Source organism: Globicephala melas, chromosome 1, assembly GCF_963455315.2.
Source record: "Globicephala melas chromosome 1, mGloMel1.2, whole genome shotgun sequence".
NCBI lineage: Eukaryota > Metazoa > Chordata > Mammalia > Artiodactyla > Delphinidae > Globicephala > Globicephala melas.
In genome coordinates, this window is record NC_083314.1 from 31,619,381 (window position 1) to 31,642,215 (window position 22,835).

A 22,835-nucleotide genomic window follows, 5' to 3' on the forward strand; every position below is an offset into this window, starting at 1 on the left:
AACAGAAGGCTCTCATGCAAATTGCTTTCTGAGTCGTTAGCTGTCAGCAACCCTCATCTCTCCTCCTGCAGCTGTTCTTTCTGATTTTGCCTGCAAACTTTTCATATTGGGCAGGCTCCCAAGCCAAACAAGTTGCCCCTCTGCAGGTTTTGTTCCTGGGGGCGAGAAGTGAACCTCACAGATAAGTCAAAGTAAGGATGCACCATGGACTAATACACACTGAAGGAACGGACTCCTTTAAGCTAAGGTGATGAATGCCTTTGAAAGTAATTTTCATGCGGCTTCCTATGAGAATGTCAGCCAGGCTCCAGAAGTTATATGCTGCAATTTTAAAATTATCTGCCTCTGTAGACTTCTAAAGCTTCTATCAGCTAAGAAGTATCTTTTTTAAAAAAAAAAATTTTTATACAATTTTAAAGACTACTTTCCATGTATTACAAAATATTGGCTATATTCCCCCTGTTGTATAATACATCCTGGAGCCTACTTTACACCCAATAGTTTGTACTTCCCACTCCCCAATTCCAACTCTTAAATTGCCTTTCCCCCCTCCCCCACTGGCAATTACTAGTTTGTTCTCTATATCTGTGAGTCTGCTTCTTTTATGTTATATTCACTAGTTTATTTCTTAGATTCCACATATAAGCGATATCATACAGTATTTATCTTTCTCTGTCTGACTTGTTTCTCTTAGAATAATGCCCTCCAACTCCATCCATGTTGCTGCAAATGGCAAAACTAATTTCATTCTTTTTTATGGCTGAGTAGTATTTATATATATATGTATGTAAATATATATATATATAAATTTAAATTATATATATATATATATATATATATATATATAAAACCTTCTTTATCCATTGATCTGTTGATGGACACTCAGGTTGTTTCCACGTCTTGGCAATCGTAAATAACGCCGCTATGATGCTACGAACATTGGGGTGCATGTATCTTTTTGAATTATAGTTTTGTCTGGATATATGCCCAGGAGTGGGATTACTGGATCATATGGTAATTCTATTTTTAACTTTTGAGGGACCTCCGTACTGTTTTCCACAGTGGCTGTACCAATTTATTGCATTCCCACAAGAGGAATATGTGGGAAATCTCTGTACCTTGTGCTCAATTTTACTGTGAACCTAAAACTTAGTTAATTAATTAATTCCCAGCAGCATCAGCAAATAAGACCATGCATTTTTTTAAAAATCTTTTTTTAAGGCATAGTAAATATTTGCTGAATAAAATGAGAAACTCTATCTCGATTGGGTGGATTAAATCAGCAGAAGCTAAGCTTCACCTGTGATTTTAGCAGCTGAACTGGTTGAGAAATTCAAAGCAGAACAGGCACAAGTCCTCTCTGAACAAGGTAAGGTACAAGAAAAGGAAGGATGGATGTTGTAGGCAAATCACAACACTCTATCATGGATAAATATAATATCAGGAATTAAATAACTTGAAATCATATAAAAATTTCCTTTATTCGTATGCCCCCTCCCGCATAAAGTGGAAGGTGAGCACAAATGTAAATCAAGCAGGCAGAGGCTCCCACTATCTTATACATGAAATCAAAATTTTAAAGTGTTTTCTTCAGAATCCCTTTTGCCTGGGTGCAGAAGAAAAAGTAGCTGGTCCAAACGTAAAATGAAAAATAGTAAAAGAAAGTTTTTCTACATTTTTGAATTTAAAATCTGAAATACATTTCTTTAACACTCTTCTTATTTATACCCATGTAACTTAAAAACCAAAATTAAAATTAAATTGTATTAGAGCAGAGGAGCAAAAATTTCCAGCCAATCCAAAGGTTAAGTGGTGCCTGATACACTGTTTGAATAAAGTTACGAATCCATATCCAGACTCAGCTAGAAAATTAAAGCGTGCTGTGATCACTTGGTACGAAGAGGGGTCATGGCAATTGATTTTATTTATACACACTTTCATACATAATTATCAAATTTGTCCTATGCCACTTTCCATGCTTATTTAATCCTCATTTAATCTCTACCAAATGAATACTGTGAAACATGTTTAATCATTATTCCCATTTCCAAGATGTGGAAGCTGAGGCAGGAAGTATGGTACATCAAAATTCAGAAATTTTGTCACTCCAAATATCTCCAGGTCTAGCTCTTTAACCTGTATAATAGTCTTTTTCTCTTTTCCTTGCCGTGTGAACCTTTCATCTTCTCCCACTGTCAAATTCAAGTGTTAACTCTAACCTCTCTTGACCTCTGCTATCCACTGAAGGATGCCTTCTGGCTTCCTAGAAAAGCTTCACCATTCTTAGCAGAGTACTTGAGATCTAGCAGGGGCTTTGTTAAGTGAATGAGTTAATAAACATATAAGAGAGCATTAAAATTAAAATTGCCATTTAAGGGATGGAGAAACAGGCTCTGAAAGAGCCTTCCTTCATGTAAGGGGTCAAGCTGGAATTCAGATTCTGAAGCCCAGGTGATCATCCTCAGAATAATCTAAGTTATCTTCATTGGGATAGAATATGCTCAGTCTGTATCCCTCACTGGACTCCAAGGAACGAGAAGGCAGTATTAGGTACCTAATGCACTTCACTTTGGGTAAATTTTTCATTTATGCAAAAATACTTGTGTAAAGATAGACTAAAGCCTTAAGCTTTCCCTGCTGGATTCCCTGCTCAACTGTGAGTACTCCTGTGATGAAAACTCGCCTAACGCACTGAATGACCTTGACCAAGCAGCTTTCCTTTACAGCCTCCATTTTCTTTTCTGTAAAATACTGTTGACAGGACACGTTCCACCTGCCTCGTAGAAATGCGTTTATAAAGCACTTTGGAAAGCATGAAGCTTTCTTCAAAAGCAAGCAAGTATTTTAAATGTCATTATTATAGGACTCCTTAAAAGGAGCCTTTTTATGGTGGAAAGAAACCTTAGCTTATCAATTGTGCAACTCAACCACAGAAAATTTAAGGCAGAACATGCATGACACAATAATAATTCCAAATAAATCCTTCTAATAGTTAAGTAAAGAGAAGTCAAAATTCTTCTCTGGACTATTTTGATTTCATACAAAGGGCACCCCTTTAGAAGTTATGGAAGTTCAGATACAGAGCCTCAAACTCTAGATTGCAATGCGACATTTGTTTCTGAATTTCTGCTGCCAGTCTTGCTAACAGTTCACTTGCAATGTAATATATTACTGCATTTCATTTCTAGGCAAGAACATTATTTACTCACAAGAGAAATACTTTCCTGAGGAAAGACTGTCTTTGGAAACTTTCAAGGACATTTGAGAAATGCTTCAGCCCAAGCCACAAAATTATGAGCATGCTTTTGTGCCTCTCTCTTCCCAGGGCACCATTTTTAAAAATCTTTCATTTAAGTTTATTGCAAGCATCCATCTTCCCTTTCCAAAAAAAATAGCAATTAACACAACTTCATTGATTTCCAGTTTTCCTAGGTGTCATTTCATAATGCATCTATTGTAAGCAGTTCACATCATCATTTTCATCGCTTTCAACATTTTCCATGTTCTCTCCCTACCTGAATTGTGACTTTTTGTATGGAAAGTTTTATTTATCACTTGCATCTTACTTTGAATAAATCTGAAATCAACATTCAGTATTATTTAATTATTTTTATTTTCTTCAGTATGTTTCTAACTTAGCAAGCTATGGGTAAAAATGCCATGTAACAACAATATGTAATATTTACATAGAGCCCATGTAGTGAACATAGTCCTAAACTCTTACCAAATCCTCACCAGATCCTATAAAGTAGGTACTATTAACCTTGTCATTTGATAGATGAGAAAACTGACGCATAAACTGGTTAAGTAACCTGTCTGAGGTCAGATAGCTAGTGATTACTTTCCCCATCACCGCCATTGTTTAGTTAATGCGTCCTTCCCATCTCAGTTCAAATGGCACTGACACAAAAAAGCCTTTCTTTGACCTCCTGAAAATACTGGGTCTCGTTGCTTTTACAGCATCATATGTTTATTATTCATTTCACATATTTGTGTGATTATCTAATTATATTTGAACGTATTTTTCCTAAGGGTAACTCTAGTCCAGCTGTGCTTTCCAAATTATGAAATCCGGGACTACGTGGGCTATGTCTGTTTTGCTTATTACTGTAGTTTCAGTATTTGGTGCATGGTAAGTATTCAGGAAATGTGCTGGATGGATGAATACAGGACTTTGTAAGAACAAATAAATAAATGACTGGATCAATAAATTTGGTTGATCATAACATAAACAACAGTGCCATGTTAAAATTTTTCTCTGGGTCTATACACAAACTCTTCTCAGACAGGGTTCCTGTTTGCTGTCTACACCGCCAGTTGGAAGAGAAAAAAGCCAATCAAGGTCTGACTGTCATTATGTGTACAGGCTGAAGCTGACGCATTAGGTTGGGAGACAGGGTGATTTAGGAATAATTTTACTTCTGGCTGAACTATATATAGAACCAAATCTTACGTAGTAAAAAAAAATCTACTTTTAATATGTTTGTGTGAAGAATGAAATAGGAGCATCAAGCCCATTAATTGTGATATTTAATTATATTGTCCCATTCCCATGAATTTGGATGCCTTTAGGTCAGGCTAACCCAAGCATTTACACCACCATGATAAATAGTGAAATATCAATGGATACACAGAAAGAAAATTTCCCAACTTTAGCAGAGAACACATTAGCATGAACTTGTAAATTCAAGTTCATTGGTGCGCAGAGAACCAAGTGACTTTTGTTAAAGTAGGAAACTTTATGACTATGTGAAGAGATGAACATTGAGAAAGTGCTCCCTATTTTAAAACCAGGACATTAGAAATATTTTAATGAATTTATTTTTTACATATCTGCCATCTAGGTGACAGTAAAACTCAATATTTATACATCAGATTTTTAAAACACTGTGCATATATACTGTATACTACTACAGAATGTAAGTTGCCCCCAAATCTCCAAGATACAATATGGGATCAAACAAACAAACAGAATGACAAGAAAAACCAACTGTAATATTTTGACACCTCTTAATTATTAAATAATTATGTTTAGAGAAATAAAAGTTTAAAAATTGTGCTCTGAAGAGTATTTAAAATATGAATGAACCTTCAAGATGGCAGAGGAGTGAGACGTGGAGATCACCCTCCTCCCCACAAATACATCAGAAATACATCTACAGGTGGAACAACTACAGAACACCTACTGAACGCTGGCAGAAGACCTCAGACTTCCCAAAAGGCAAGAAACTCCCCACGTACTTGGGTAGGGCAAAAGAAAAAACAGAGACAAAAGAATAGGGATGGGACCTGCACCTCTGGGAGGGAGCTGTGAAGGAGGAAAAGTTTCCACACACTATGAAGCCCCTTCACTGGTAGAGACAGGGAGCATTGGGGGAGGTGGGGGGAGCTTTGGAGACACGGAGGAGAGCACAGCAACAGGGGTGTGAAGGGCAAAGCAGAGAGCATCCCGCACAGATCCGTGCCGACCAGCACTCACCAGCCTCAGAGGTTTCTCTGCTCACCTGCCAGGGCAGGTGGGGGCTGGGAGCTGAGGCTCGGGCTTCAGAGGTGAGGTCCCAGGGAGAGGACTGGGGTTGGCTGCGTGAACACAGCCTGAAGGGGGCTAGTGTGCCACAGCTAGCTGGGAGGGAGTCCAGGAAAATGTCTGGATCTGCCTAAGAGGTAAGACACCACTGTTTCGGGGTGCGCAAGGAGCGGGGATTAATAAAGCACTGCCGAAACGAGCTCCAGAGACGGGTGCGAGCCGCGGCTATCAGCGCGGACCCCAGAGACAGGCATAAGATGCTAAGGCTGCTGCTGCAGCCACCAAGAATCCTGTGTGAAAGCACAAGCCACTGTCCACACTTCCCCTCCTGGGAGCCTTTGCAGCCCACCATTGCCAGGGTCCTGAATTCCAGGGACAACTTCCGCGGGAGAACGCACGGCACGCCTCAGGCTGGTGCAACATCACGCTGGCCTCTGCTGCGGCAGGCTCGCCCCGCACTCCATACCCCACCCTCCCCCCGGCCTGAGTGAGCCAGAGCCCCCGAAGCAGCTGCTCCTTTAACCCTGTATTGCCTGGGTGAAGAAAACACACCCTCAGGTGACCTACACGCAGAGGTGGGGCCAAATCCAAAGCTGAGCGCCAGGAGCTGTGCAAACAAAGAAGAAAAAGGGAAATTATCCCAGCAGTGCAATACCTGAATAGACAATGAATCATCCAAAATTGAGGCGGTGGACTTTCTGTGATTTTGTCTGTATAGCTTTGCTTACACCATTTGTCCTATGGTTCTGTCTGTACGTCTTTTGTTTTTTTGCTTTTTAGTATTGTTTATAGTGCTTGTTATCATTGGTGGATTTCTTTTTTGGTTTGGTTGCTCTATTCTTTCTTTCTTTCTTTTTTGAAATTACTTTTTAATTTTTAATAAAATTTTAATATTTTAAATAAAATTTTTAATATTTTTTATTTTAATAACTTTATTTTATTTATTTTTTACTTTCTTTCTTTCTTTTTTTCTCCCTTTTGCTCTGAGCCGTGTGGCTGACAGGGTCTTGGTGCTCTGAAGGGTGTCAGGCCTGTGCCTCTGAGGCAGGAGAGCCAAGTTCAGGACATTGGTCCACGAGAGACCCTCCCCCCCGGCACCACATAATATCAAAAGGCGAAAGCTCTCCCAGAGATCTCCATCTAAATGCTAACACCCAGCTCCACTCAACGACCAGCAAGCTACAGTGCTGGAAACCCTATGCCAAACAACTAGCAAGAGAGGAACATAAACCCACCCATTAGCACACAGGCTGCCTAAAATCATAATAAGGTCACAGACACCCCCAAACACACCACAGGATGCGGTCCTGCCCACCTGAAAGACAAGATGCAGCCTCATCCACCAGAACACAGGCACCACTCCCATCCACCAGGAAGCCTACACAACCCACTGAACCTACCTTAGCCATGGGGGCAGACACCAAAAACAGCAGGAACTACGAACCTGCAGCCTGCAAAAAGGAGACCCCAAACACAGTAAGTTAAGCAAAATGAGAATACAGAGAAATACACAGCAGATGAAGGAACAAGGAAAAAACCCACCAGACCAAACGAATGAGGAGGAAATAGGCAGTCCACCTGAAAAAGAACTCAGAGTAATCATAGTAAAGATGAGCCAAAAGCTTGGAAATAGAATGGAGAAAATACAATAAACGTTTAACAAGGACCTAGAAGAACTAAAGAGCAAACAAACAATGATGAAGAACACAATAAATGAAATTAAAAATTCTCTGTAAGGAATCAATAGCAGAATAACTGAGGCAGAAGAACAGAAAAGTGACCTGGAAGATAAAATAGTAGAAATAACTACAGCAGAGCAGAATAAAGAAAAAAGAATAAAAAGAATTGAGGACGGTCTCAGAGACCTCTGGGACAACATTAAACACACCAACATTCGAATTATAGGGGTCGCAGAAGAAGAAGAGAAGAAGAAAGGGACTGAGAAAATATTTGAGGAGAATACAGTTGAAAACTTCCCTTATAATGGAAACGGAAATAGGCAATCAAGTCCAGGAAGCGCAGACAGTGCCATACAGGAAATATCCAAGGAGAAACATGCCAAGACACATATTAATCAAACTATCAAAAATTAAATACAAAGAAAAAATATTAAAAGCAGCAAGGGAAAACAACAAATAACATACAAGGGAATCCCCATAAGGTTAACAACTGACCTTTCAGCAGAAACTCTGCAAGCCAGAAGGGAGTGGCAAGACATATTCAAAGTGATGAAAGGGAAAAACCTACAACCAAGATAATTCTACCCAGCAAAGATCTCATTCAGATTTGACAGAGTAATTAAAACCTTTACAGACATGCTAAACCTATGAGAATTCAGCACCACAAAAACAGCTTTACTACAAATGCTAAAGGAAATTCTCTAGATAGGAAACACAAGAGAAGGAAAAAACCTCCAATAACAAACCCAAAAGAATTAAGAAAATGGGAATAGGAACATACATATCAATAACTACCTTAAATGTAAATTAATTAAATGCTCCAACCAAAGGACATAGACTGGCTGAATGGATACAAAAACAAGACCCCTATATATGCTGTCTACAAAGGAACCACTTCAGACACATACTAGGGACACATACAGACTGAAAGTGAGGGGATGGAAAAAGATATTCCATGCAAATGGATATCAAAAGAAAGCTGGAATAGCAATTCTCATATCAGACAAAATAGACTTTAAAGTAAAGACTATTACAAGAGACAAAGCAGGACACTACATAATGATCAAGGGATCGATCCAAGAAGAGATATAACAATTGTAAATATTTATGCACCTAAAATAGGAGCACCTCAATACATAAGGCAAATGCTAACAGCCATAGAAGGGGAAATCAACAGTAACACAATCATAGGAGGAGACTTTAACACCCCACTTTCACCAAAGGACAGATCATCCAGAATGAAAATAAATAAGGAAACACAAGCTTTAAATGACACATTAAACAAGATGGACTTAATTCATATTTATAGAACATTCCACCCATAAAGAATAGAATACACTTTCTTCTCAAGTGCTCATGGAACATTCTCCAGGACAGGTCATATACTGACCTGTCACAAGTCAAGCCTTGGGAAATGTAAGAAAATTAAAATCGTATCAAGTATCTATTCTGACCATAATGCTACAAGACTAGATATCAATTACAGGGAAAAAACTGTAAAAAATACAAAAACATAGAGGCTAAACAATATGCTACTAAATAACCAAGAGATCACTGAAGGAATCAAAGAGGAAATAAAAAAATACCTAGAAACGAATGACAATGAAAACACGATGACGCAAAACCTACGGGATGCTGCAAAAGCAGTTGTAAGAGGGCAGTTTATAGCAATACAAGCCTACCTCAAGAAGGAAGAAACAACTCAAATAAACAATCTAAACTTACACTTAAAGTGAATAGGGAAAGAAGAACCAAAAAAACCCCAAAGTTAGCAGAAGGAAAGAAATCATAAAAATCAGATCAGAAATAAATGAAAAACAAATGAAGGAAATGAGAGCAAAAATCAATAAAACTAAAAGCTGGTTCTTTGAGAAGATAAACAAAATTGATAAACCATTAGCCAGACTCATCAACAAAAAAAGGAAGAAGACTCAAATCAATACAATTAGGAATGAAAAAGGAGAAGTAACAACAGACACTGCAGAAATACAATGGATCATGAGAGATCACTACAAGCAACTCTATGCCAATAAAATGGACAACCTGGAAGAAACACACAAATTCTTAGAAATGCACAACCTTCTGAGACTGAACCAGGAAGAAATATAAAATATAAAGGCACCAATCAGAAGCACTGAAATAGAGACCGTGATTAAAAATCTTCCAACAAACAAAAGCCCAGGACAAGATGGTTTCACAGGCGAGTTCTAGCAAACATTTAGAGAAGAGATAACACCTATCCTGCTCAAACTCTTCCAAAATATAGCAGAGGGAGAAACATTCCCAAACATTCTACGAGGCCACCATCACCCTGATACCAAAACCAGACAAAGATGTCACAAAGAAAGAAAACTACAGGCCAATATCACTGATGAACATAGATGCGAAAATCCTCAACAAAATACTAGCAAACAGAATCCAACAGCACATTAAAAGGATCCTACACCATGATCAAGTGGTGTTTATCCCAGGAATGAAAGCATTCTTCAATATATGCAAATCAATCAATGTGATAAACCATATTAACAAATAGAAGGAGAAAAACCATATGATCATCTCAATAGATGCAGGAAAAGCTTTCCACAAAATTCAACACCCATTTACGATAAAAACCCTGCAGAAAGTAGGCATAGAGGGAACTTGCCTCAACATAATAAAGGCCATATATGACAAACCCACATCCAACACCGTTTTTAATGGTGAAAAACTGAAACCATTTCCTCTAAGATGAGGAACAAGACAAGGTTGTTCACTCTCACCACTATTATTCAACATAGTTTTCGAAGTTCTAACCACAGAAATCAAAGAAGAAAAAGAAATAAAAGGAATCCGAATTGGAAAAGAAGAAGTAAAGCTGTCACTGTTTGCAGGTGACATGATACTATACATAGAGAATCCTAAAGATGCTACCAGAACACTACTAGAGCTAATCAATGAATTTGGTTATATAGCAGGACACAAAATAAATGAACAGAAATCTCTTGCATTCCTATACACTAATAATGAAAAATCTGAAACACAAATTAAGGAAACACTCCCATTTACCACTGCAACAAAAAGAACAAAATACCTAGGAATAAACCTACCTAAGGAGACCTTTATGCAGAAAACTGTAAGACACTGATGAAAGAAATTAAACATGATACAAACAGATGGAGAGATATACCATGTTCTTGGATTGGAAGAATCAACATTGTGAAAATGACACTATTACCCACAGCAACCTACAGACTCAATGCAATACCTATCCAACTACCAATGGCATTTTTCACAGAATTAGAGCAAAAAATTTCAGAATTTGTATGGAAACACATAAGACCCTGAATAACAAAAGCAATCTTGAGAAAGAAAAACAGAGCTAGAGGAATTACGCTCCCAGGCCTCAGACTACATTACAAAGGTACAGTAACCAAGACAGTAATGGTACTGGCACAAAAACAGAAATATACATCAATGGAACAGGATAGAAAGCCCAGAGAGAAACCCACGCACATATGGTCACCTTATTTTTCATAAAGGACGCAAGAATATACAATGGAGAAAAGACAGCCTCTTCGATAATGGTGCTGGGAAAACCAGACAGCTACATTTAAAAGAATGAAATTCGAATACTCCCTAACACCATACACAAAAATAAACTCAAAATGGATTAAAGACCTAAATGTAAGACCAGATGCTATAAAACTCTTAGAGGAAAACATAGGCAGAATACTCTATGACATACATCACGGCAATATCCTTTTTGACCCACCTCCTAGAGAAATGGAAATAAAAACAAAAATAAACAAATGGGACCTAACGAAACTTCAAAGCTTTTGCACAGCAAAGGAAACCATAAACAAGATGAAAAGACAATCCTGAGAATGGGAGAAAATATTTGCAAATGAAGAAACTGACAAAGGATTAATCTCAAAATATACAAGCAGCTCATGCAGCTCAACATCAAAAAAACAAACAAGCCAATCCCAAAATGGGCAGAAGCCCTAAACAGACATTTCTCCAAAGAAAATATACAGATTGACAACAAACCCATGAAAGAATGCTCAACATCACTAATCATTAGAGAAATGCAAATCAAAAGTGCAATGAGGTATCACCTCACACCGGTCAGAATGTCCATCATCAAAAAAATCTACAAACAATAAATGCTGGAGAGTGTGTGGAGCAAAAGGAACACTCTTGTACTGTTGGTGGGAATGTAAATTGATACAGTCACTATGGAGAACAGTATGTAGGGTCCTTAAAAAACTAAAAATAGAACTACCATACGACCCAGCAATCCCACGGCTGGGCATATCCCCTGAGAAAATCACCATTCAAAAAGAGACATGTACCACAATGTTCTCTGAAGCTCTATTTACAATAGCCAGGACATGGAAGCATCCTAAGTGTCCAGCAACAGATGAATGGATAATGAAGATGTGACACAAATACACAATGGAATATTACTCAGCTGTAAAGAGAAACGAAATTGAGTTATTCATAGTGAGGTGGATGGACCTAGAGTCTGTCATACAAAGTGAAGTAAGTCAGAAAGAGAAAAACAAATCCCATATGCTAACACATATTTATGGAATCTAAAAAAAAAAAAAAGAAAGAAAAAATGGTTCTGAAGAACCTAGGGGCAGGACAGGAATAAATACGCAGACATAGAGAATGGACTTGAGGACATAGGAAGGGGGAAGGGTAAGCTGGGACAAAGAGAGAGTGGCATGGACATATATACACTACCAAATGTAAAATACACAACTAGTGGGAAGTAGCCACATAGCACAGGGAGATCAGCTCAGTGCTTTGTGACTACCTAGAGGGGTGGGATAGGGAGGGTGGGAGGGAGATGCAAGAGGGAGGAGATGTGGGGATATATGTATATGTATAGCTGATTCACTTTGTTATAAAGCAGAAACTAACACACCATTGTAAAGCAATTATACTCCAATAAAGATATTTAAAAATAATAATAAATAAAATGTGAATGACTGTTTTACATGTGATTCATCACAAAATCATAAAAGTGCAATTCTCCATTGTATATGTTTAAGAATATATTCATCATGCTGACTAAGGTCCTCATATGACTGTGGCTTTGGTCTTGAAACACGTAGAAATTTTTTCTTGAATTTCTATCAAACACAACTACCCAGCTGCCATTAACAAGTGATGTGCAAAGTCAGACAGGGTCAATGCTTGTAGGATTAGGTAGGATTAGGGAAAATTTTCTCCATTCTGTGAAGTGTCGAAGTCATTTATTGAACACCCACTAAGTGTAAAACAGGGCAGGACATTAAAATACTGGAAAAATGGACAACATATACTTTAAGTCTTCAAAGAGGTGATACTGACATTAAAACATGTGAAAATAACCAACAAAATGAAGAGTGCTATACTATCATTTTAGATAACAAATATGTGAGTTAAAATACATTTCTATGTGATCAAATATAAGCTGTTATTATCAAGGATTGACAACTATATTTGTATTGAGGAGAACTGTATTGAAGCAGCCTATGAACTTATTAATGGTTTATTGATTGATTGACTTATAGATCTTGGAAAGCAAAAATTTTCTTAAGGTCAAGTTGTAAAGGTAGGAAAGTAAAGACCATGTAGGATTTAGGATTGTGAAGAATTTGAAAGACTTCCTAGGCAGATGAAATAGGGATATATTGGAACATAAGGAAAAGAATTTGTACTCCAGATAAGTGAATGCAGTTGGGTGAATGGATATTTGCTGTATGAAAGAAGTGGGGAGAACTACTGGAAGTGGATTTTGGTGGATTAGAGTATGAGTATCTTGAATGCCAAGCTAGGGGACTGAGATTCCATCTGGCAGGCTGTTTTTGAAGGATGGCATGCCCAGGAAGCCAGGGCTGAGTAGTTCATTGCTAGTCATGGTCAGGGACTCAATCATTCAGCCTGGTTGTCTAATTTTTCTACTGCAGGAAATTCATCTGAAGAAAGGTTGGGTGGAAGACTGTGACGGGCTGAAGACCACTTATCCTTACCCTTACTACTAAAATCACTAAAATGCTAAACCTTTAATGGAACAGCCTTCTGGCTTGACTAGGAACACTACTTCACAAAGAAAGGATGAAACCAAAAGGTGTATCAAACTCAGACCTAGAAGTGGGGAGAATGGTGGGAAGGCTGCGAATAGTCAATCATTTAATACTGAATAGAGAATTAAGGACTCTAGAACTAACCTTTGGAGAAAAGTAAGAACAGAAAAGATAAGATTTGGAACACTCATTATTATTCCTGTTTTCATATAACAGGGTTTCTTGTCATCCAACTATTCGTTATCTACATCCTAATTTTAAGGTGTCTATAGATTCCAGCCCTTCTAAGTCAGCAAACTGCTCATCCTGTTTCAGCAAATTACTCACTGATGGATTCATAACAAAAACATAATACCGTATAATAGAAATAAAATTCAAATCAACTTTAAAGTGAAATTCTGAATTTTAAAGATATAATATCATGAAGCCATTGTAAATAATACCAGAGATCTGCAGGGTTAAACATACAAAGCCATTGATAAATGAGGATGTGTAGTTAACAATTTAAAAAAGAGATACAATAGAAGTAAAAGAAAAAACAATTGAGTATCAGATAATTAAGAGAAGGCCTTGGAAAACTGTTGAATTTTTACCAGAATTAGCCTGTTTCAGCTGATAACATTGAACATGCAGTGAAGGACAGTTTACTGTCCCATAAACCAGTTTTGCTGAAATAATCACTCGAAACAGAATGTAATTCTTGTTTTTAATTGTAGCACTTGTGCTTAATTAAAATTTAACCTAAATTTTACTGGCTATAAGAGAAAATATACTGGATTCGTTTATATAATAACATATTTTGACATAAATTTCAAATGAAAATTATTTTCAAATGTATTTTCAATTACTCTTCAGTCACTATTTACAGATGATTTTAAGTATATGGATTTTTTTTTTCATGTACAAATCATCCTTGAAAAATAAGGATTCTTTTACTTGAGTAGGACTTATCTTAATCCAGAGATCAGATCTAGGTCCAATAGACAAAATTTTAAAACTTAAAATTTTCTAATAGTAAAAGGCACTTAAAAAGTTAAAACCTCCTAAACAGACCAGCATTCCGACTATAAAATCAGCTGATTTATGGGTAGTGAGCATTTTGTTATCAAAATACTCATCCACAGCTGAGTGAGCCTATAGCATGGATACATGGTAGATTTCTGTACCAGAAATTGGATGAGCTTGTATGTGGATCTCCTTCCAAATGCTAAGATTTCAAGGGCTTAACTGAGACCAGAACAGCATTTTCCAAAGTTGCTAGAAACAAAGAGTCCTTTAAAATGTTCCACTGACAAAGGGTTGTAGAGCCAAATAAAGTTTAAAAACACTTCAGACCAAACTCTACTTAACAGTGAAATTCACAGAGCACATTATAGCTCATTCCACATCTCAAAAGTCCTCCAGTCACGAAACATGTTTAAATTTCCTGAACCCAGGATTTCTCAAGTTTATTTTACTACAAAATGCTTTTTCTTACTTTTTCTTTTTTGTTGACTTCGCATTCACTAATATCCCATGGGAGCATAGGTGATATTCAAAAATATTTAACAAACTTCAAAGTGAAGGCACTAAACAATCAGAAGGCTGTCTGACTAATTAGACTGACCCTAAAACTAGTGTTCTTTGGATCCCTATTTAGAGGAAAAATCTGGTTTAAAACTGAGATCTTAATTGATAATCTAATGCCATCAATCTGCAAAGTTTCCTTAATTAGTAGGGTTTTTTTTTTTTCTTTTTTTGGGTTGCAGTTGCTGGACTTAAAATGTAGCTGATATAATGTAAATCATTTCAAAAAGGTCAAATGTATGATGTCACATGTTCTCTAGCATCAAATCCATTTCACTAAGTCTAAAATAATCTCTTTCAAGTGACGCAATACTTTTTTAACCCTGGAAGGTTCGGTTCTAGCCTTAAAATAACTTAAAGACACTTTTCAAAACTAAACTAAAAATTGAAAAAATAAATAATAAGTAGAAAAAGGCAAGAGCTAAAGTAAGAGACATTTTCACTGGCCATTAAAAAAATTCTCTTCTTAAATCTGATTTTTAAAAAGTAATAGAAAAGACTGGCAATTAACTTATTTTCCCTGGTGACTACTGCCTGTTTGGGGTGATACAAACATTTACCTAGATAACTGTGCTTTAGGAGTAATAAGAATTATATTTTTGGTCTCTGTCCCAGTTTCTGCCACAGAGTTTCTAAAACCCTTGGGATTTCCTAAGTGATGAGATGATAATGGTGTCTTTTGTTATGTTAACAAGGTGATCTTTGGAAAGCATCTAAGGATGGGAGCAGGCAGCCTGTGGAGCCAACCTTGTGATTAGAGGTTGGAACTTTCAGTCCCACCCCCTTGCCCTCAGGGCAGGGAAGAGCCACTTAAGATTGAGCTCAATCGCCCATTGCCAATGAGTCATTCAGTCACACCTGTGTACTGAAGCCTCCATTAAACCCCCAAGGACAGGGTTCAGGGAGCTTCCCAGTTGGTGAGCACGTGGAGATTTGGGGAGAGTGGGCTCCATGCTTTCTCCCCATACCTCGTCCTATACATGTTCTCTATCTGGCTGTTGCTGAGTTTTATCATTTTATAATACACCGGTTAATCTAGTTAATAGAATATTTCTGTGAGTTCTATGAGTCACTTGAGCAAATTAATTAAAGCTAAGAAGGGGGTCGTTGGAACCTCTGATCTGTGGTACAAGGGTCAGAAGCACAGGTGACAACATATACTTGGTGACTGGCACCTGAAGTGTGTGTGTGCATTCCTGCTGCACTGAGCCCTTAACATGAGAGATCTGATGCTATCTACAGGTAGATAGTGCCAGAATTGAGTTGAATTATAGGACACCCAGCCGTTTGAGCACTGCTACGCTCTCTCATTGGAATGGGGTGCTCAGGACCACTTAATGCTTTCCAGGCTCCGGCTTCTGTGAATTCATGACAACAGTAACCTCTGAAACATACACGTGTACCTTTGCCACAAAAAACTTCTGATAGACACTTAAGAAATTAATAAAAGTTGATAAGAAAGGGGGTAAGGGACCTAACGTTGGTTGGATGAGGGGGAAAAATATTCCAGAAGGAATTACTACTACTATTTATCTTTTGATAGTATGTGATTTTTAAATATGTGATCTCATTAGATTTTCCAAATACAAATAAACAAGATAATTACCATTTTTTTAAAAAAGGCTGAAGAAAATGTAGTTTTATATACTTCAGAAAAAAGAAAATCGAGGGAGGATTTGATTATAGTGTTCAGTAGGCCAAGAAATGTGAATAAAGAAAGAATTACTATAAAGGGGCCAGAAAAATGATTTAGGAGACAAGACCTTAGGAGACACTTTCTGATAAGCAGAGCAGTAACTCTTCCCATTTCCTTTGTTTTTGGCCACGAATGGTTAAAGACTCCTGTGAAAGGGCTACAAGGGGACTAGTGTCCACATCAAGTGGATAGCTTAGATCCTGACACCAACTACTGGAAATTATCCAGGGCCCAGGAAAGAAGTACTGGTAAGCTGCAGTTGCCAGCACGGTGCTTGGTAGATGTAAATATTTGTGGGTCTGCTAAATTAACGGTAAGACTATAATTCATAATATCTTGCACACAAACTAGATTGGTAAGTTTTCAGTGGACGACTTTATTACCATTCAGAACTCAGTTAGATGGAACAGTACTCCTCAATGATTGAGAAATCAATCTTCCTCAATCTTCATGTATCACCATCTGCAAACATTGCTCTCTCTCACAGATTACCTGCCTTTAGCTATGGATGAGACAGTGAGATGCATTTCATTCTCCTCTTCCTGGACACACAGAACAATGACCTTTTCTAACCTCCCTTGGAGCCAGGCAGAGGTCAAGTTTTTGCATTCTTGTTGAAAGGGCATGGGTCTACCACTTTCAGGCCTGGCCAGGAGATATTATGCATGATTGCCCATGTTCCCTTCTGCTGTAGTTTTAGGTAGTCATGCATTTAAGACAACACCTCAAGGTGGAGGGGGCATGGGTTCCTGATTCACTATTTGAAAGCAATCTGCTAAGAATGAACCACCTAATTCACACTGGTCTCTGACAAGAGAAATAAACATTTATTAAGTTAAGACACTTGGCTTTCAGGAGTGTTTGTTAGACTACCTAGCATCAATTACCTTGAGTAATTCATTGCTAAACTGGTACACTGGTAATAACCACGGACTAGTGATGAGTCTACTTAATTCCAATCCTCTCCATTTCTCATTGCTGATTTACTCTATACTCACCAGAAATTATTTTTCATAGGACTTCTTGATGACCATGTCAGTCTATAATTACCCATAGTACCTCTATGTCTATCTCTTCCTCCAATTCAACTTCCCAGTAGGGGACCTGGCATTACCCCTCTGTGCAGATACAACCATGGAGGATCAGGTCCTAACGAGATCATATCTAGAAGGGCCCTGTTCTGCAAGGTTTATGGTTTATTTTGCTATACCTTGGATTCATATGTTGGTTTAAAATAAAAAGTGACATGATTTTTGAAGGTTGAAGCTGAGTGGCTGAACCAAATTTCTATAATCAAGGTAACATATATTTTCCCCCTGAGTCTGTACTAGGTCATTTCTTAAAAATTATTTTTTCTATCCTATGAATCTATATGTTTACATAAGCATTAGCTATTATTTCCAACGTCTATGTTATGGACGGAAAATAGGACTATTCTCGTGTCAACTCAAATCAAACAGTAAAGCATTGTTTACATTATACAAGGTTTACATTGCACAGGACTGTTTATATTCTACAAGCATCCTGAGGTCATGTCTAGACCCAATGGGAAAAAATGTCATAATAGATTAGTAAGGACTGTAATGAAGATGGAAGGGGAAAGTGGTGGCATATGTGCTAGGCATTTATTTCCCCAACTGAGGTCATTTCCTTGTCATGTACAGTAAAAAATCACAATGTTACTGTAGTTGCTCATGTGCTGCAATCCACTGCCCACCCATCCACCCATCTAACATTTCTGAGGACTTAATCTGTGCCAAGGACTCTACTCTCTGCCTGAGAGGCAAGTGAAAAATACAACCCAGGTCTTTCCTGAAGGAGCACATAAAGGAAGACTGATCTCTGAATAGTAAGTGACACAAGATAATGGCTGAATGGGTGGTTTCTTTTATCGTGCACTTGCAGGATAGAAAGCAGAGAGAAAAATAGCTCCAAAGAGTTGGACAGTTATATTATCATCGATTTTCGAGTGACCACCAATTAAAGGGCATGTTTAGCAGCTAGAAATGAGGACCTCATTAGATGACTACAAGAGCCAGGCACTTTCAAAACTTTCCCCTAAACTCGCAGTTCCATTTTCATTTCATGAAGAGACAGCTTGGGAAGTCAGAGGTCACGCTCTTGTATGTCCACAACAGGGATGATTTAAGGCACCGGTAAGCTCCTGCTGAGCTGCCACCTAAGGTCATACGACTGTGAATCATGGCATGATATAATGACTTGGGCAACATTCTTTCCTGCAAATACGTACAAGATGGATGGTGAATAGTATTGAAGTATAATATATGGTGCCGATCATGAATTTAAATTCCCTCAGAAATGGAGGAGAAACAATTAGCAAAGGGCATTCTTGACTTCGTTGAGCAGCAATGCCTCTCTGACTCCTGAGACACTCATTTTCAGCAGTCAGGCCACAAGATGTGTCTTCAATTTCTGCAAAATCTAGTTCTAGCTAGATTTTGGGAACTAATGGGTACATGATCTTAATGGATGTCTCATGTTTCTCATGCAGTGTGGCTGTGGAATTTTATGGAATGGAGTCAACAAAAAAGACAGGTCCTTTTTTACAGCATTCTTTATATCTGTTCAATCTTGTCACTACCATGGTGTCCTACTAAAAGGACGTTTCAGGGACTGTGTGAGGCCTGGTACAGTGCATTTTTATAGTCAGAGTGGGTCAGCGGATGGAGAATCACATGAGAGAAAACAAGAGGATGAGGTGCTATTCCCGGCTCCGGCTTCACCTCAGAGAATGACCTTGGCAGAAGCACTTAACCTCACTTTGAATCTTTGAACCTCAGTTTTCTCATCTGTGAAATGAGGAAAGAACATATCTGCCCCTTGGCTCCCTCTCAGGATTGTTGGAGGATTAAACAGATCAGGGCTATAACCTGAAGTACGGTGAACTCATGAGGAAAAAATTAGACATCACTTAACTATATAATATTCTTTTTAATCACTACTAATTTCCAAAGGTGAAGAAAACCTTGTTAAAAAAAATATGTAAGCTGATTGCTTTTCTGGAAACAAAATAAAGGCTCAACTAGCAACCCTGCATTAAAAAAGAGAACCTGAAATTCACATTCCAAATCTACTTCGAGACAGAAAAGACCCCCAAATTCCTTCCAGTTTCCTAAGATTTTTCCACTATAATTTTTTTCGTTACTGTCTTCTTCATAAAATGTTAGTTATATTTTGGGGTTTTGCTATTGCATAGTTGAGCATATATAAGGAAATCGTCTTTCCAATTCACTAATAAAAAAGGGAGTACAGGAGAGAAGAAGGAACAGAGGGAAGGAGGAAGGAATAAACAGAGAACAAACCCACGTGGCTAAAAGAAACTGACCTGAGAAGACAAAACAATTCATAATTTAAAATACTATATAATACAAATGAAGTTAAAGATGTGTTTGCCCAGAAGAGGACTGACTTGAAGTAAACTGATATGATTTTCTGGATAACACCCTGTATTTCCCTGCTTTAGTGAAACAGTCAGTCATAGAAGAGCTCTATCTACAGGGAAATTGTGAAAGAAATAATCTTCATTTCTCCATGATTCTTTAAAACCAAATTGGACTTTATTCCTTCTTATTTCTCTCTCAAACTCCACTCTTCGACATAGAAAATAGCATTCTGAAATGACTTAGAATTAGAGATCAGTCAATATTTCATGATTTTAAGGTTCTTCATTAGGAACAATGTGAATTCGGGCCCAATAATCCCAATCCTAGCTTTTTCTTTAGTTCTATAGTTCTATCAGGCCATGTTGTTAGAGCACTGTTTACACTTATTGCCAATAGTCTCTGGATTGGAGGTCAAACTGTTACTTATCTTCTTCAGCATACCCTTCAATGATTAAATGCCCCCAAGGACTTTTAAGAATAATTTTCATCTTGTAAATATATTTTTAAATTGACATCTTAACTTTATAGTTGCTTCCCCTGTGAGGGAAAGAGACTAGGGTGATGGAGGGTTTTTGCTTCTTACTTTGTATTTTTTCAAGGACTTATTACTTTTTAAATTAAAATCAAGGAACCAGCACAAGAATGCTAGTAAGGTATAAGTGAGATGTAATGCTTGGTGTGCATAAGGGTTCAATAGTCCACTGTGAGAGTGCAGCCTTTTGAACAACCTCAGTGATAAGTGGGAACCACTTGTCCAAGACTATTTTATTTAAGATGCAATACTCATTTCTATCCCCTTCAATACATTTTAAGTAACCCAAGCTAGAATAATGGGGCTAGAGGTGCAAGAAGAATATTATACCAAACAGGGGCAATATAAAAAAAACATTACAATCAAATTTTCCTTATTAAAAATATAAGTCAAAAGCCTAAATACGATATTATTCCACAGAGTTTTAAGGTATATTAAAAACACTGTGATAGGATGTTTCAAAAATTATGGTACAATCCCCTTCTGACACCCTCATTCCTGAGTCACCACTTCAGCAGGACTGGGCTTTGGCATACTCAAGCTACATGATGAGACAATAGCAAAAGAGCTTGATGGCTCAGTTGCCGAGGACTAGCCCACTAGGTTCTGAAGACAAGTGGACCAGGTGCTCCCACTGTCCATGCCAACCACCAAACCTGTGAGTGAGGCTGTCTCAGACCAGCTCTCACTCAGCTGATCCATCAGTTGACAAAAACTGCATGAAGGAGCCCAGATAAAACCAAAAGTAAAACACTACCCAGATGAATCCAGTCCCAAATGGCCAAGTAATTGCTATTTTAAGCCACTAAGTTTTTTGCTGTCGTCGTTTCGTTTTTTATCTTTATTGGAGTATAATTTCTTTACAATGGTGTGTTAGTTTCTGCTTTATAACAAAGTGAATCAGTTATACATATACATATGTTCCCATATCTCTTCCCTCTTGTGTCTCCCTCCCTTCCTATCCCACCCCTCTAGGTGGTCACAAAGCACCAAGCTGATCTCCCTAAGCCACTAAGTTTTGAGGTGGTTTGTAATACAGCAAAGGCTGTATCTATACTATAATCTATACTATACTATACTATACTATACTATACTACACTATACTATATTACGATCTATACTATAATACGATTTGGTCAAGTGGGTTTATCCTTGAGAATGCAAGGTTGGTTCAGTATCAGCCAATCAATTCATGTGATTCACTGTATTAGTTAAATAAAAGGAGAAAATCATATCGTCATTCTTTTTAGATAGAGGAGATAAAAAGCATCCCATGAGGTTCAAAATCTATTGGGTAGGGTAAATTTTATAAAACTAGATCCAAATAATAACTATCTTTCCTCGATAAAGGCTATATACCAAAAATACATGGCACATGTATACACTAACAAAAATTATTATACTACTAATTTTTTTAAAAAATTAGCATTTCCTTTAAGGAGAGAATTGAGATAAAGATTTCTAACATTACCGGTCTATTGGAACTGACCTTTTTGGAGCTGTGTATTGAGAGAAATAGAAAGAGAGAGAAGGTTTAGAAGAATATAGATAAAAATGTCATATTTATAGATTGTTCTGATTATGTATTTAATGGGAAACACAGGAAAATCAATAAGCTATTAACTCTAAGAAAAGAGCTCAACATAGGGGCTGGAAAAAAATTAATACACCAAAATCAATTGTGTTCCTCCATAGCATCAATATCCAGATACAATACAAGATGAATTTACCATAGTAACAAAACCTATAGAGAGTATGGGGTTTCACCTAATAAATTATGCAGAAAATCTTCATAATGAAAACTTTACTAGAGGACACATGAGTAAAAGAAATATATATCACAGGTATGGATAAGATGACTTACTATAATAATATAAATGTCCTTATATTAATCTATAAAATTAAATGCAACTGTAATAAAAGGCCAAGCTCTTTTATTTTTTTTTGAGGGACAACGTAAAAAAGTGATTCTAAAATGTATCTGGGGGAATTCCTTGGTGGTGCAGTGGTTGAGAATCCGCCTGCCAATGGAGGGAACATGGGTTCAATCCCTGGTCCAGGAAGATCCCACATGCCACGGAGCAACTAAGATGGTGCATCACAACTGCTGAGCCTGCACTCTAGAGCCCACGAGCCACAACTACTGAGGCCCACGAGCCTGGATCCTGTGCTCCGCAACAAGGGAAGCCACTGCAATGAGAAGCCTGTGCACCACAACAAAGAGTAGCCTCCTGCCCCACCCCTCGCTGCAACTAGACAAAGCTCACGCAGCAATGAAGACCCAATGTAGCCCAAAAAAAAAAAAAAAAAAAAAAAAGAGCAGATTGCTTTATCTTCTATAAAAAAATTAAAATAAAAAAAAATTAAAATGT

General features: G+C 37.6%; 1 protein-coding gene across 45 annotated transcripts in view; it reads right to left on the bottom strand.

Annotated features, from left to right (window-relative positions):
- LOC115850451 (metabotropic glutamate receptor 7-like) overlaps window positions 1–22,835 on the bottom strand; it is a 151,950-nt gene that overhangs the window by 88,862 nt on the left and 40,253 nt on the right. The window contains exons 4-5 of one of the 45 annotated variants that reach the window (XM_060286273.1): window positions 6,928–6,978; window positions 6,003–6,134 (exon numbers count right to left, since the gene is read on the bottom strand). The exons of 40 other annotated variants lie outside the window; for them this stretch is intronic. In XM_060286273.1, coding sequence (XP_060142256.1) covers window positions 6,964–6,978 — 15 coding nt within the window. In that variant the 3' untranslated portion in view covers window positions 6,003–6,134; window positions 6,928–6,963. Of the gene's footprint in view, window positions 1–3,164; window positions 6,135–6,927; window positions 6,979–22,835 lie in introns of those variants that run through there. 4 more of the 45 variants (XM_070043500.1, XM_060286313.1, XM_060285643.2 and 1 more) reach the window with 4 other exon arrangements.